Source organism: Urocampus carinirostris, chromosome 3 (assembly GCF_059441175.1).
Source record: "Urocampus carinirostris isolate Australia breed hairy pipefish chromosome 3, RoL_Ucar_1.0, whole genome shotgun sequence".
Taxonomy (NCBI): Eukaryota; Metazoa; Chordata; class Actinopteri; order Syngnathiformes; family Syngnathidae; genus Urocampus; species Urocampus carinirostris.
The window spans coordinates 35,387,198-35,405,035 of record NC_142351.1 but is presented as its reverse complement, the minus strand read 5'-3'; the positions used below and the strand labels follow the sequence as shown (position 1 = coordinate 35,405,035).

General features: G+C 37.8%; 1 protein-coding gene across 2 annotated transcripts in view; it reads right to left on the bottom strand.

Moving 5' to 3' along the window:
* Positions 1–17,838, bottom strand: part of LOC148369555 (plexin-A1-like) — a 319,574-nt gene that overhangs the window by 143,481 nt on the left and 158,255 nt on the right. For both annotated transcript variants that reach the window (XM_088331618.1, XM_088331619.1), the window contains exons 5-8: positions 5,721–5,821; positions 4,315–4,438; positions 1,926–2,079; positions 494–593 (exon numbers count right to left, since the gene is read on the bottom strand). In XM_088331618.1, the coding sequence (XP_088187744.1) occupies positions 494–593; positions 1,926–2,079; positions 4,315–4,438; positions 5,721–5,821 (479 nt within the window). The remainder of the gene's footprint in view (positions 1–493; positions 594–1,925; positions 2,080–4,314; positions 4,439–5,720; positions 5,822–17,838) is intronic.

Here is a 17,838-nt window from a genome sequence, read left to right as displayed (position 1 = left end):
CTATTTTCTGGCAGTGGCCAGGGGACACCATGAACTGGTTGACAGCCAGTCGCAGCGCGCACAGGGACAGGCAACTCACTCGCTCATTCACACCTAGGCACAATTTGGACCGGCCAATAAACCTGACATGCATGTTTTGGGAATGTGGGAGGAAACTGGAGTGTCCGGAGGAAACCCATGCAAGCACGGGGAGAACATGCAAACTTCACACAGGAAGGTTCGATCTCACGACCTCAGAACTGTGCCGCACAAGCGCTAGCCACTGCGCTGCTGTGCTGCTCGTCTGCAAACATTATAAACCCAAAACATTTGGTAAAACTGCTATTGTGAGATCTGTATTGATTTGTTGTTGTTTTTTAGGGGACTCGTTTGGAAGAAGCAAGTTTATTTTTGCAGCAAACAATGTCAAATATGATATCAAGATCCATACTATGCAATGACTTGCACATCATACCAGGCCAGGCAGTGTGAGACACATAAAAATAGGACTTACGATCGATGGACACTGCAGTTGTAAAAGACAAAGTCTACACTGGCAAACGTCTTCCCCGTCTCCGTTGACCTCAGATAGAGTTCAATTACACGCTGGTCACCTATGAGTCAGAGATAGAGAAACAATCATGTTTTATTAGATTCTAGATCAACCATATACTTTTATTACATTTGACATTTGCAGTTTGGCATGCAAATATTGTTTCTTGAACCCTTCATTAATGTCGAATTCGAGTCAATATGTTCATAAATGTTAACTGCCTTGCTGTACAGTATGTGTCCAACACACATTTTCATATTCATAGTATTTTCTACTCCAAAGACTCCAACTGAATATAAGTTTTTTTTAAGTCTTCTGATTTGTATTGTTGGTGTTTTTTTTTCTTCGAAAACAAAAAATGTCCAATACCACTTTTTTCTCTATACTGCTCTATATCTCTCTATATTGCGTAGTCACTCTGCAACCATACTGTTATCTGGAATAAATAGCAACTTTGGATACATGCAATTCAGTCCCTCTGAAACGACCCGACCTGTGTCAAATCTACCGTTTCTTTCTAAAGTACTTGAAAAAGTGGTGGCACAGCAGCTGAATGATTTTATGTCCAAGAACAATCTTTTTGAATCTATGCAATCAGGATCCAGGGCTAACCACTCTACTGAGACAGCACTGATTAAGATAACCAATGATCTTCTACTGGCAATGGACTCCGGCGTTTCATCACTCTTGCTGCTGCTGGAACTTACTGCTGCCTTTGACACTGTGGACCATAATATCTTACTGGAACGGTTGGAAAAATGGATTGGTCTCTCAGACATCGTCCTTTTATGGTTCAGATCCTACCTCTCGGTCAGGACGCACTGTGTTAAATATGGTGAAGTGACATTAGGGATACCTGTTGTGTTCCGCAGGGTTCAGTACTTGGCCCCCTTCTTTTCAGCATTTACATGCTTCCATTAGGTGATATTATTCACAAGTATAATATCAGTTTCCATTGCTATGCAGATGACACTCAACTATATCTTCCGATGGAGGAATATGCACCACTAAACTGTGGAAATTTGGAGGCCTGCCTAATGAGATAAAAGAATGGATGTCACTTTATTTCTTGGGCCTTAACTCTGAAAAGACCGAAATGATAGTTATTGGTCCATCTAAATGCAGTGACTTGGCTCTGAACATTGAGAAATGTAAAATCACCCAGAGTGACTCAGCCAAAAATGTAGGTGTCATATTTGACCCTGATCTGTCATTTCAAACACACTTTAAGAATATTACTAGAACAGATTTTTTCCATCTTTCGCAACATTACTAAAATTCGCCCAATGCTGTCTCAGTCGGATGGAGAGATTGTAATGTATGCGTGTGTTACCTCCCGTCTCGATTACTGTGATGCACTACTTAACTCACATCATGAAAACAGTTGGTTTACCTTGGTTGTGTGTGATGGGAGCCACCTTTCTCGCTGAGGGGGACAAACAGAAGATCCGCCCACCGTAGATGCGTCCTTCAGTTTCAACGTAGCCTCCAAAAGAGCAGTTTACTCCAGCAGACAGACTTGGCACATTTTGGGTCTGAAGCACCAACTACAAATGGAAAAGTTAGGGTTAAATACATTGCAATCACACATGCATTGAGCAAATTTACCTTTGATGGCAGAGACTCTCAAAAACCCCAGGAAGGTTATAAACTATACATCAATGAACCTGAATTGTAACCTGGCTTTTGACTATAATACACAACGGTTTGTGACTACATTGAACTTTGTATTGACCATTGAATTATTGGAATGCACAGTGAACAGAAAAAAAAACAATTGTTAATGCTTGAGGACTGATAAAGGAAAGACGCTGGGACCTAGGCTTGTGGTTATTGTTAATTAATTAAGTAGTCTTCAGGAACGAGAAGCTGGACAGAGCCATGATTAACGCTGGGTTTTTTCAGTTGAGTATATGGAGATTGGACAGGTGAGTGATTCAGTAAAATTAAACATTCCAAACATCAGCGCCCAAATGTCAGTTTTTAATGGCATCGAAAAAAGTAACATAGATATATGATTCAACAGTGACCAAGAATAAACCCTGTACATTTCATTCCGAAGCCGGATTGAAACTTTTAAGAGAGCGAGTACATTTTGAACATTAGGTTGATGTCCTTGCGCAAATGTGTACACCCTCTCATGACTAAAGATGTGTCCTGTCGCAAATATTAATAGTACTAGTCAGCACAGTGTTGCATTCCTGAGTGCCTCTCAAAACACCAAATACATTTCAGCTGCCTTTGTAGACTTTCCATGATATATCTACTGTTGTTCACTTATCCATTTAACATTGTTAATATTGTAAGGCCTTGCGCACACCTCACGCCAACTGTGTACGAAATACGATAATGATGTCTTTGGCTGCAGAATGACAACGTTTTCAGCAAATTGTTCACGTTGCATATTATTGGATCATGTTATCATTCAAAATTGTGACTAAATCATAGTTAGAGAACAGTAACAAAACTCCCCGAAAGAAAAGGAAAATGCGGGATGTGTGGCAAAAAATTAAATCACCCCGTTATTTGACAGTGCTATTGTCAACCGAATCGTGTCTTTCGCAAACGAAACGGCTCTATGAGCCATCTCTTGGAAGTGGATGACGCGAGCCTGCTACCCAGTAAGCAAGAGCCGGTTCCCTTCGAGAAGCTAATTATCTCATGTGATTGGTCAAAATGCATTTTTATGGATTCTGTGATGTTGACTTTAAATTTGTTGAGTACAAAAAAGGTTACAATTGTTTTGTATATTATCTTTTTCTTTATTTAAAATATTTTAACATATGTTTCCGGTGTTTTTCAGTGTTTTTGCTTTATTTTCCCCTTTCATAATAATCCATAATAAATTGTTATATCTGGATTAAACAATAAAAATAATCCAAAGAGCCGTTTTGGCGCAAAAAGAGCCACCTTTTTTAGTGAGAAAGATGAAAAGATGAAAAATATGGCTGTGTGCATAGAAGCACCAGCTCTGAGCTGCTGTTATTTTGTTATATTTTTGGCTTTGGTAACTGTGAATGGATGACTGGTTGCTCTGGATTGTTCTTTGACAGAGAAAATGTTCTGAAAGTGAATCTGAGCCGAAAGAGCTGTTTCTTAAGAGTCGTAATTCCCACTTCTACAACAGAACATTCGCTTCCGCGAGGATAAAAGTAAACTCAAGGTCAAAGGTGTTGCAGGGGTGTTTCATATTTAGAGCGCAGGCGTCTGGTCGTGGTTTCCCCGCTACCCGCACACTTGCAAAATTTGGCGACTGAGCACCAAACATATTAAACATGTTTCAAACTCTGCGCCACTGGTGCCTCGCTGTTTTCCTAGAAAAAGTGCTCGTCAGGACCAAAATGAGAATCGCCAGTGCCGTCGCAGTTGGGGCTAGGTGTGCGCAGGGCTTAAGATAAGCAAACTGAACATGCTCCAAGTCATCATACACGTTTGACATCTGAGAAAAGGAAACTTTGCATAAGGAAAAGGTAGAGAGTTTCATTCTAAATGAATACACAACTTTTCAAGAAAATACTTTTCAAATTGTTATCATTAAAGGATTATTCTATCTTTGTCTTCAACAATCCTTTAAGGACAAAAAGGACCACAATTTTAGCAAAGCATATTACCGTAGATGAACAGTGTTGATGGTCTTTGAAGCACATCTTCGTTATTGCACATGCAATGTATGTTTTGTATGTTTTCTGACTAAATTGATTTCAAAAGCATGTTGCCAACAGCGACAGATAATGTCCTTGTCCCAGTTTTCACAGCCCCACAGATTAAACAACACATTATACCTGCACTTCTGACATGGTGACCGAGATGGTGTCGGGTTGGACGGAGAGTCGTACGCACTGATCTGCTCTAGTGGTGAAACGTTGCGGCTCGTCAGCACGTTCACAGCGATTCTTCCTTGAACAACTGCAACAAAAACAAATTTAGAGATTCATTCATTCATTTTTTAAATGGGAAGAGATACTGTTTGTGATAAAGAATGAATAGTGCAGGCACCCATGGTATCAGCTTAAAGAAGCAACACATTGTGAATATTGCTTATCTAATTTAAGATTACTTAATATTGAAAATATGAAAATAATTATATATGTATGTATATATATATATATATATATATATATATATATATATATATATAAAAGGTGGAATAGTGCATGTTTTTTAATATATATATTTTATGCACTTTTTCCTGTTTTTTGGGGTTGAAAGTCTCTTATAAAATATTCAATACCCTACTATACAATACAATCACCTTAGTTGTGATTACCTTCCTTCCGTACTGGTTTCAGACATTAGATTTTCAAAGTCCCTGACAGGGGCACCATAGAGAGTATCCTGACCAGCTGTATCTCTGTGTGGTGTGGAGGCTGCAGCGCTACCGACTGGGGTAGTGTGAGGAGGGTAACGAGGACAGCAGAGAAAATAATCGGGTCTACACTTCCCTCCATTCAGGACATTGGCCAGAAGCGCTGCCTATCCCATGCTAAGAACATTACCGGGGACCCCTCTCACCCCCATCATGGACTGTTCACTCTGCTAGCCTCTGGGAAGAGGTACTGCAGTGTGCGGTGCAGGACCACCAGGCTCCGCAATAGTCTAGTCCCCCTGGCCATTAGACTGTTAAATGGTCAATCTAACATATAGTTAACTTAAATCTAAACGGCTGCCAATTTGACTTTTTGCACTACTGGCAGTTTTTTTATAGCTTGCCACTCCTTGCACATTGCTCTCTGCACTATTGTAATTACAGCGTTATTGTTACAGTGTTAATGTTACTGTGTACCTGACTTGTTAACCTGACTGCCCATTTTGCACATCTGGTTAGCTACTCTTCTTGCACTATCGGCACTATGGTAAAATACTATACGTAGCCAAAATACAATACAACTTTATTTATATCTGTACATTCAAGGAAACTGTGGGGGTCAGATGCATCGACATTTCGTTCTGTATACACGTGTACTAGAATGACAATAAAGTAGATCTGAATCTGAATCTGAATAAACACATGCAAATTATTTCAAAATCCTTATTTTGACTATGTTGTGTCCTGTGCTATAAAGAACTTCAGAGTAAAAGGTGTATTGTTATTTTGCATGACAAGCACAGGTAAAGCTTTAGTCAGTCATGATATGCAGTTCAATCGACAAGTCCTATAAAATACCACTGAGGGGATGCACACACTTACATATTGTGCAGCACACACCAGCCACAGTGAGGGTCCCCTGATCCCAGACAAGTTCCGCAAGACATGTACTGCTCACAGCTTTCCACTGGCACACGTGTAACCTGGGAATAAGATACACGTTAATGTCATAAAACATCACAAAACCTTTTTATCAAGTGCAAAATAGGATATGCCCAACAGGGGCTTGTGCCTAAAAACTGAGATTAGAGTAACACGTCCAGTGTGACTATCAAATATAAAAGCTTGCGGAAGTGCTGCGTATTCCGAACGCAATAGCGCATGAGACTTGCTGACTCAGACTTACAGAACTGTTAGTTCAACCTGTGTGCAATGACAGAAAATTGTGTGGTTTTATCTAGTAAGTGATGACTAATTGATTATTCAGGGTTCCTTAAGGCAAGTTAAATATAAAACTTTTTAAGGACTTTTTAATGCATTTGGAAATACACATTTTAGACACAAAAAAAACCTCAATTGAAACAAACAAAACAAAAAACTTTCGTCGGACAGCCATTTCTCACTATATTGACACTTTATCATGGTCCAAAGTAGACGTCTCTGTCAGAAGTTGCAATGTGTATTGTGGTCGGAACCAAGATATGCTCCGAAAGGCCCGACTGAAACCACATCACCGTTTTGATAGTTTCTATAAGGTGGTCACGCAATTTCGCCACGAAAGTAAGTCAGTGAACTATTAAAAAGTCAATTGATAAATGTTACTAAATCTTTTTAGTTCAAACAAATATAAATTTTATTAATTTGTTCACAATTTTAAGCCTTTCAAAAAATTGGATTGAAGACATCTAGCCATTCATCCATTATCTGCGGCGCTTTTCCTCAGTAGGGTCGCGGGGAGCTGGAGCCCATCCCAGCTATCTCTGGGCAGTGGGCAGAGGACACCCTGAACTGGTTGCCATCCAGTCGCAGGGCACACAAAGACAGACACTCATTTACCCCTAGGGAAAATTTGGACCTGAGATGCATGTTTTTGGAATGTGGGTGGAAACCGGAGTGCCTGGAGGAAACCCACGCAAGCAAAAATAAAAACAAACCCTTTTATTAATTAAACTCAATGAGACATAAACTCTTTTCCAATCAAAATTTGGTCATGTTCTGCAATTTAACATTTTACGAGTATAATGAAAAAGTGTTCTTTTTATTCAGCATAGGAAGAAAAACATGACTTTTCACACATAGGAACTTATATTTAGAGGCAGTGGCTTGACTTTTCACACATAGGAACTTATATTTAGAGGCAGTGCATGTATGCCATATATTTGTTTTTGAGACAGTGACATTCTAATCATCAATTCTTAGAAATACTGCAAACAATTCAGCAAATGCCGCAACATGGCAACATAAACTGAAAGGAGAGTAATCTAAGCAACCCTGAACCTTCATCCAAGTTTTGAAGCAGGTATCATTAAATGACGGTCAAATTAATTCAAGCACAGGTAGAAAAAAAAGTGAACACATTTAGCTTCTGGGAATGATATAAAGCACAATATTATCCTTGTCGGTTAGCAACACATTTTGAAAAAGCACATATTCCTTGTAGTACTCAGCTTATTGTCCTCCTACTGCAACGGCTGCGATCAATCCTACTAAGACAAAAAAAAAAAAAAAAAAAAAGATTCAGACCGATCAGTCCAAACGTCTGCTGCTTGGTGTAACAAACATTGGACTATTGTAATTTCCGGACTATAAGGTGCACCGGAAATCCCAAATTGGCCAGAAATATGAAAGTGCTCCTTATATACCGAAAAAATGGTGGATACAATTGGATATGCATACAATAATTATTTGGAAATTCATACAGTATTTATTCCTGTGTGATACTTTAATGATACATAACTGACCAAAATGGCCAAATATTGTATTCATCAAGAACACAGGTTTCGGTGGTGAGAGTGCTGAAATCTAACCAGTAGACCTCCAGTGATACATATGACATATGAATAACTATTAGATGTTATCTCACTGAAACTCTTGCAAACACACTACCTCGTACAGATGTAAAGTCGTATTCATGCCTATGCTCACTTTGCAAAATATTGACTATGTTTTGCACAATGTTGACAATTTTTGCACTTAACGCATATTGCACTAATACGATCCCAAAACTGTATCTAACATCCCACATGCCCACATTTCTTGTGTAAATATTGTGTAAATTATAACCTTATCTTCTTTGTTCCTTTATATTGTGTAAATTATAACCTTATCTTCTTTGTGTTCTTTTATCCTCACTGTTTAATGTGAACTTGAGTGCCACGCCCAATTTCGTTGTCACAATATGTCCAACCCATTTTGTAACAATGACAATAAAGGTATATTCTATTCTATTCTATTCTATTCTATTCTATTATCAGGCTATTTTTCTCATGGTACCAGAATATTAGAAAATACAGAAAAAAGAAAAATATCAACAAAGTCTGATTCCTCATCGCCGTCATGCTTTTTTTGTATTTCTATCTTTTATGATGACTTTATTTTCTCCATTCTTTCTCCGTTCGGGCACTGTAAATATAGTGTGATAATTAGATCAAATTGAAGGCCTTTTCTTGTTTCACCTTATCACTTTTGGTATAGTGGTTAGGTTTTGGTGCTCTTACTGCTGTGACCCGGGTTAATTCTCGTAGCATTCAATGTTTGGCGATATTTTTCAACTGATCAATCGTTGCACTCATGTATACCGTAAGTGTATAAAATGCAAAAACATAAGTATGTCAGCTGTTACTTTATATTGAATTATGTATACCATATAGTCCACTGTGCTCTTACATATGACATAAGACTGTTTTTTGGGGATGTGCCTCATAATCAGGTGCACCTTAAAGTTCCAAAAATACAATACCTTAACAACTTAAAATGCATCCAAAGCTGATATCAAGAAGGGTATTTCAAATATTTTACCAAATTATGACTTTGGTAAGCCAATCATTCGAACAGATGACTCACATTAAAGAGAAAATGTTCTCAATGAACATGGATTCCTGACAAAACAATGCTTTTGTAAATCTAACCATTCAGATAAACCCCACAGATAATTCATTTCATCAAGCAGAGCTCGGCTGACCGCCAGCTGTGTGTCTACGATAAGATGGAGTTTGAGTGGTTTCTGCGACAAGTAATTGAAATGGCATTTTATAAAGCTTTGCAACTATATCTGACTTTCAATCAGCAGCCAAAGGCAAATGCAGACAGGAGCAATGCTTTTGGAGAAATTCGCTTCTCTAAGTGTTCTGAGCAATGTGTCTCTAATGTGTGTGTAGTACAAAATTTGAGTAAATGAAAATCAATCATTAGTTGTGTTTGTGCACTTTTAATGTGTGTGTTTTCGTGAAAACATCAGCTTTCCATATACATTGTTTTTTTAACATAAATGTAAAGTAAGAATAAGTACTGTATTTTCCGGTCTATAAGGCACACTTAAAAACCCAAAGTTTGCCAGGAATTTGCAGTTTCACCTTATAGACCAGAAATTATTGTAAATACAATTGGAAATGCAACAAAATGCTACTGATGAGTTTAGGGTATTGTAGACACTCAAAATAAGACATCAATGGACTTGCAAGGAGAACAGGAGATGTCTGTAGGGAAACACAATGCCAAATTCAAAATCTGTTCTAAAAGTATTCCCTTGAGTCATTTCTTTTTAAAATTATTGGGTTATAAAAAGTGTACCCCCTAAAAGGTGTGGGTATCAAAGAACAGGAACACAATTGGCCAATAGTGTAAAAAATGCATTATAGTCAAATGATGAACAACAGAAAGGAATAATAGTCAAAATAACAAACTGGCATACTTATTTCCTTCACGGGTGTCCAATAATAACGGAAAAATACTAAGGTAAGCATTTATGAATGAATCTATTTTGTAACGATAGTTCATGTTCAATAAAATATGCTTACATTATTTGAAGTTTTTTTTTCCTTTTATTTCTGATGCAACCTTAGCATCACAGTAATCTTAATTACATGCACTTTATAGTACGGTGGGCCTTATATATGAAAAAAAAAAATCACAAAAGATTATTTTGGAAAGTGTGCCTCATAATCCAGTGGACCTCACAGTCCACAATCTTATACTGTTAAATGCAATCCAAGGTATTGCCGAGTAAATGTGTCAGAAATACAATGCGGTATGTTCACAACTGTACAATAGTTTGTAGAGAATTTTAAATCAGTAATTTTATTGAACTAATATCACCTAATATTGAAAATCGTATTTCAGAATGGAAGTTTTTTTTTTCCAAAGTAGCATTTAAGAGCTCTATATTTAGATAGAAATTACTTTTTTTACCATTTCATCACTGATAAAACATTAATAACCTTACTGTACACATTTGGCATGGCTATAACTGTTTACTATCTATAACAATCAACACATCGGTAAAAAACAATTATTTCAAGACAAAAATGAATATTGCTTGATATTTTTGTTAATTCTTTTTAGAAGATGCGTTTTAAGTAATTTGCTATAAACTGGCATAGTAAACCACAGAAGGTTCCTAGTATTTGGTAGCTTCATAGAGCTTAAATATATTTCATTCACCTAAAAGATCAATAAATACATACAAGCCCCTTAGAAAAAATTGTACATTTCCCAAATATTGTTTTATGCTATTTCACATAACACCCATTACTAGCTTTCACAAAAACAACACACATCTGAACTAAATGCCACTAATGCATCTTTCTCTTCATTCTACAACTGAACAACATAACCACAATAGCTAACAGCAGATTTATAGTGACCTACGGCTAATAACTATTATAATTCAACCATTACCAACATGTCCCTTTTCACCACTCACCAAATGGCACCAGATTACTATCATTACTTGGCGCCTGGACAAATACCATGTATTAGTGTCTCATGGAGAAAGCGAAAAGAGAGAGAGAGAGAGGGAAAAGAGAATTCAACCACGATATCAGAAGAAAGAGAATGGAAAACAATGGTATATAGTGACTGGGTGGTGAATGATGAAAAGGTTCTTTCATTGAGTATGAAAAAACACAAAAAAGGATGGGGAAAGTGCGAGCCTTGTGTCTTACAGAGTAAATATGAGCCACTGTGGGTGAATCAAATATGGCATTCCCATCTAAGAGCTATTTGCTACAGCTAAGATTTTCATTTGTGGATCGGAGGAGTGGAAAGAAAATGAGGATTAGATGTCCAGGTATCCGTGGATATAGATGATGACACCGCTGGCGCAAAAAACATCCTGGAGCAGCTTGAGATTGTTGATAATTATTTGAAATACATACTGCTTGATACAAACCTTTTGTGTTTGGCTTATGATAGAGCGGTAGTTGTTGCAGTAGTTATTGGAAGAAAGGAGAGAACAATTGTGCTAGTGGATGGTTTGCAAACACAGGATCTGCAGATGATGAATAATGGAATTTAACTGGGCCATCATTTCCAAGGGATACTCTTCTGTCATCATCAGTTCATCCTTTTTTTATTCTAATTCACTTGCAACAGTTCTCAGTCCGTCCTAAAAGTGATGTTTTTCGTCAAGAAAATGGGTATCCGTCAATGGTAATAGAATGTCTACCACTGGAAAACTGATCGGTCCACATGTGTATCTGCCTATCTTGAAATGGACTGAACTAACAAACAAGACCAATTGAATTAAACCAATTCATATATATTAGTGTTGCAACTATGAATCGACAAAATTGATGATTAAAAGGGTTGGCAGCTAATTAGATGATCGGTTAGCTATATCACATGATTTATAAGCCACCAAAAATGTTAAATCAATGCAAATTAGGGTGCACACCATTTTGTTGTGACGCTGGAAATTATAGTACTGATTTGGTCCAATAGAGGGCGCCAAGACATTTTTTATAAAAAAGCCATGTTAAATTTATTATATTTTTTTTGTATTGTGTTATCTCATAAAGTATTTGGTATCGTTTCTCTGTCCAAAACTTCAATATTTGAATACATAGGAGGGAAATTAGAAATCCGATTAATTGCAAAAAAAATAAACCAATTTATCGATTATTAAATTAATCGTAAGTTGCAGCCGTAATATATTTATATTTGTAATATATATATATATATATATATATATATATATATATATATATATATATATATATATATATATATATATATATATATATATATATATATACTGGACTGTCTCAGAAAATTAGAATATTGTGATAAAGTTCTTTATTTTCTGTAATGCAATTAAAAAAACAAAAATGTCATACATTCTGGATTCATTACACATCAACTGAACTATTTCAAGCCTTTTATTATTTGAATATTGCTGATTTTGGCTTACAGCTGAAAAAAACTCAAAAATCCTATCTCAAAATATTAGAATACTTCCTCAGACCAAGTAAAAAAAATAATTTTATAACACCAAAACTAAATCAAACATTTGAAAATGTCCATTGATGCACTCAGTACTTGGTTGGGAATCCTTTTGCACGGATTACTGCATCAATCCGGCGTGGCATGGAGGCAATCAGCCTGTGGCATTGCTGAGGTGTTATTGATGCCCAGGATGCTTCGATAGCGGCCTTCAGCTCATTTGCATTTGTAGGTCTGGTGTCTTTCATCTTCTTCTTAACTATACCCCACAAATTCTCGATGGGGTTCATGTCAGGGGAATTAGCAGGCCAATCAAGGACAGTGATGCCATGGTCAGTGCACCAGTTACTGGTGGTTTTGGCACTGTGGGCAGGTGCCAGATCATGCTGGAAAATGAAATCCTCATCTCCATAGAGCTTTTCAGCAGATGGAAGCATGTAGTGCTCTAAAATCTCTTGGTACACAGTTGCATTTACTCTGGACTTGATGAAACACAGTAGACCAACACCAGCAGCTGACATGGTTCCCCAAACCATTGCTGACTGTGGGAACTTCACACTGGATTTCAAGCAACTTGGATTTTGCTCCTCTCCAGCCTTTCTCCAGACTCTGGCGCCTTGACTTCCAAATGAAATGCAAAACTTGCTTTCGTCTGAAAAGAGGACTTTGGACCACTCTGCAACTGTCCAGTGCTTCTTCTCCATAACCCAAGTCAGACGCTTCTTCCGTTGTCTTGAGTTCAGAAGTGGCTTGACCATGGGAATACGGCTATTGTAGCCCATTTCCCGGACACGTCTGTGAACTGTGGCTTTTGATACCTGGACTCCAGCTTCAGCCCACTGTCTTTGAAGCTCCCTCAAATTCTGGAAGCGGCTCTTCTTCACAATTTTGTTAAGGCTGCGGTCATCTCTCTTGGTTGTGCAGCGTTTCCGGCCACATTTTTCCCTTCCGACAGACTTTTTGTGGATATGCTTTGAAACTGCACTCTGTGAACAGCCTGCTCTTTGAGAAATTTCTTTTTGTGTCTTACCCTCCTGATGGAGGGTATCAATGATGGTCCTCTGGACAGCAGTCAGATCAGCAGTGATTTAGTTTACTGAACCAAGCTGAGTGTTTTTAAGGCTCAGGAAACCCTCGCAAGGTGTTTCGAGTTAATTAGATGATTCAGGTGATTAGTTGAATAGCCTACTTGTATACTTTTTCATGATATTCTAATATTTTGAGATAGGATTTTTGAGTTTTCTTAAGCTGTAAGCCAAATTCAGCAATATTAAAATAATAAAAGGCTTGAAATAGTTCAGTTGATGTGTAATGAATCCAGAATGTATGACATTTTTGTTTTTTTAATTGCATTACAGAAAATAAAGAACTTTATCACAATATTCTAATTTTCTGAGACAGTCCAGTATATATATATATATATATGTATATATACACTATTTTTCTACACTTCGTTTCTGTGTTGTGGAAAAAATGATCTCCCTTTGTTGTTATTTTTTAGCTTTAGCCTTCATGTAATGTTTAAGATGTAAATAGAAAGTTCGGTCATTTGGTTGTAACATCATCTTAAAGGCAATAAGATGAACGCAATACATTTAAAGCCTTGACACATTAGAACCGCCCTTTTTTCTGTAGGTTTTTTGGGGGCGGATTTTCAGAATTGTGCTCTTGGCTCAGAGATAAAAAAATAAATTGCTACATTTTTATATAAACACATTAACACAGAAAAACACGAGAAAAAAAGAAAATATTCATACATTTAAAAAAAGATAAAATGCCAAACTATTTTACCTTTTTGTGCTCAAAACATAACAACAACAAAGAATCAACAAAAAATGCATGTTGCACAATCACAAGAGAAACATGATTTCTTGAGGGAACCAGATGTTGATTGGTGGGAAGCCCTTTGTTCACTTCTAAGAGCCAGCTCACAGAGACATTTCGTTCGCGAACGACACAAGTCGGTTTACAACCAATGACAATTGTCGAATAAAGGGCTGACATTTTTTGCGAATCAGCCCTCATTAGCCTTTTCTTTCAGCGCTTAGTAAATACTATATTTGTAATCGCTATGTAACAATTTGGTAGTCGCTATTTTGAATAGTGAAATGATCTGAAAAGACAACTCAGAGGAGAGTCAGGTTTGCAGAGGCACGCCACTGTTGCCGTTCTGCAGCCAAAGGGACATGGCGCTCAGTAACTGTAATGGTGGAAAATGGAGTTAGATTATCCCGTTAATTAAGTCCATTTTAGTATGACACCCCTGTGTTATTTGGATTCAAAATGACCCTTTTTTATTCAATTTGAACTGAAATTGTAGTGTTGCTCCCCACAACAATGCAGATATGTTACAAAATATTTCACGTGCCATAAATCTCGATTAATTCATTTTTAAAGTAAACAGTTTGAACTCATAGATCCCAGACCTGTCACGTCACCAAAAGACAACAAGACCCAAAACAAATGGTGCGTCCCGATGAAAAACACAGCGATTGTATTAATCAGCAAATGTATGGTGCGCATTTCAGCTTGGAGTTATTAGAACTTTTCTTGTGTCGCTGGGGGACTTTGAACTAGTTTGTCAGAGTTGATCACCAAAGAGTAAGTTTACCTGCCATTGTGCACAGCCCGCACTCCTTTTTTGACTTCGCCTCATTTTAGGTATTTGATTGTTACTTTTTCTCATGTGTTTTTGCTGGTTGTCTTGTTATTATTACAATATTGTTAGTTCCCCGTGAGTGTGTAGGCACCCGAAGGCTTCCAGTCTAGGCTACCCCCGTTAGCAGTCATCTAGCTGGCCAGGCTGCCGTGCGCATTGTTTTTCCTCCCTGCTGGATTCGTGTTTGTTGCTGCTCTGGCTCACAGTGGTTATCCAACCTACTGTTTTTTTCCGCCGTTCACTGGTTCGTCCTCTATGGCAGCTAACTTGCAAGGTCCTGGCTGATTCAGCCCCTGTTTGTCCTGTGTGTGTTATTTTTGCCAGTTTTCCCAATTTGGGCTGCTAGCAATTTGTTGTACCGTTGATGCACCCATCTGTGACACAACGGATAGGCATTTACCACAGAAACTAACAAAAGTTAGCTTAAAACACTCTAAACCTTTTCGACTAGTTAACTTGTAATAGGCTGATTCGCTTGCTAGAGTGCTGGTGTGCCTCAGATCAAGTCACAGCACATGAAGTCAAAGACCAGTCAGAACATCTTCAAAATGCATTATCTCAGAAAATAATTGGAATATAACAATGCCATATATATAAAATATATATAATATATACATACATTTTGTATGTTTTAAAATCTGGGAATCCCTTTAATGACAACCGTAAGATACAATGACAGAATTATTGGGTTGAAACTCAGTGTTCTTGATATGCACTATAATTATTTCTTTGGGATGGCGTAATTTTGAGCAGGAGTTGAAAAGGGTGATTCATGCTAACCACCTCGAGCCGCTATGCTTACCACGTGCTGCAAAGATTTTAAATTCCAAGAAACACATCAATTATGGTGACGTCACAGTTTTACAGTACTTGAAAATATTTTTTTAGCATATTAAAGAAAAAACTATTCATGCCTGCCAGTATATGTTTGTGAAATGTGTTTTCTGTACCTAATAAGGTGCATTTCACAGCCACATAATATTCACAAAATTGATAAAAAATAACTTGTGCAATTCTCAATTTTCAGACACAGAGAAAATGTATAATTAAGACGTGATCATTTTTTCATTGACCCTCCGTGGTTGGAATTCTTCCTTGAACTTTTCAAAACATGTTTTTAGATGCACTGGACCATGCAGGGGCATAAAGCGGTCCAATAATACACATTGTCCATTTGATAAGTGTGTTGTGTTTTCTAATCTCGCTTTAGTGCCTTCTTTAAGATGAGTGATCAGTCTGGAAGTAAGCATTTGTTATACATAGCATGCACCTCACCTAAAAGGGGCTGACATAATTGTCCACCATCTAGATGCTAAGGGTCCCTAAAAATCCCTAAAAAGGCTGGGCAAAAAATGTAAAATGCTGCTTATTTGGTCACTTTGTCTTCATAGTTTGTATACTTCATTGCGCTTTTTAGCACTCAGTTTTGGTTGCACTAAACAGTGCTGCAAACTCTAGTGGTCAATAATACACACTGTTCCTTTGATTAAAGAAAGATCTACTGCGGGCTATAGTGGGGTGATGATAAAGAACACATTTAGTTAAATAGGGGCAATCGAAACTTGCTTTAGTAAAATGGTGGCAAGGTTCACTAAAGCCTTTGTTCAACATTTTTATGATCTGGAATCTATGTGATATCATTGAATTTAATGCACTAACCAATAAACAATGTTTGAGCTTTGTCTGCAAGAGCATGTGTGAAACAAAGATAGCCACATGTAAATCTTGCATTAGCTAATCGAAAATACGCTCTTTGTCACAAAGCAGACACTTTTATTTTATCTCAGCGAGCGTGTGCTTCTTTCCACACGCACGCGTAGAGGAGAACAGAGTCACCTCTGGGACAAAGATAGTCCAATCCAACACTTTTAATTACGTGAGCGAGTGAATATGGGGAAAGGTAAATTGCTCTGTCAAGCTGGGAAATGGGCTATTTTATGTGGGGGCGCTCATCACTTGGCATTTCTATTATTCAACCTGGAGAGGCGGGCAAGAACGAGGAGTTGTAGCAGACAGTGGACGGTGTAGACAGAAAAGATGATTTTATGTACAACCCTTTGGTAAGTGCACATCCAGACCTGAAACCCAAACACTCTGGCAGTAAGATTGAAAAGAGCAAGTCCTATAGATTTTCGCTAAAACAGTGTTTCTCAACCAGTGTGCCGTGGTGTACAATTGTACCATGAGTTCTTGGCTGTCAAGATTGTTTCTATTGTAGTCTAATTGGCAACAAAAAAAGAAAAAAACTATATTCCATCGGGCGGCACGGCGGCTAAGTGGTTCATGGGATCAAATCCAGCTAACAGCCTTCCTGCGCGGGGTTTGCATGTTCCAACATGCCATGCTTGCGTGGGTTTCCTCCTGTCACTCTGGTTTCCTCCCACATTCCAAAAACATGCATATCCAAATTGTCCCTAGGTGTGAATGTGAGAGTGACTTGTCTGTCCCTGTGTGCCCTGCAACCGGGTGGCAACCAGTTCAGGGTGTCCCCTTTGCACTGCCTGAAGACAGCTGGGATGGCCTTCCACACCCCGCAGCCTTACTGAAGATAAGCGGTGCGGATAATGGATGGATGCATTCTCTCGATATTTTGCGCTTCAGTTATCGCTGGTTCACTGATTAGCAAATTTTGATTTAAACAATCTTTATTGTCATTGATATCAAAGTATAGGGCATTGCACTGTTTCTCATTGTATTCTGTGCCTGACAGCTGAATGGCACGGTTGCCTTTATGCTTTTTTTTTGTTTGCACTTTTTCATACTTTGGTATCTCTCATGATACTGAAGTTTGTTGTTCACGAGGGAACGTTTTGCTGTGGTTTGAGTTTTTATTTTTTTGTGCATGTGTATTATTGTATTATTTTTTATTCCTTAAATCTGTGTTTTATACTTCTTTTTTTACAAATGTTAACCTTTTGATTTTTTTTGCAGCAGCAGCACAGTCAAAATAGTCTACAAAAAGTCTAATGCATGGGAGGTCGGAGTCTTCGCTTGTCTAGTGGAACGTCAAGGCAATAACCAATATTATTCAAGCTAATAAGGTACTGTCCCACCAACAACACCTCTGTGTTTTTTTACAAGAAACTCCCCTACGCAATTTGGAAATTGTGCGCCTGGATG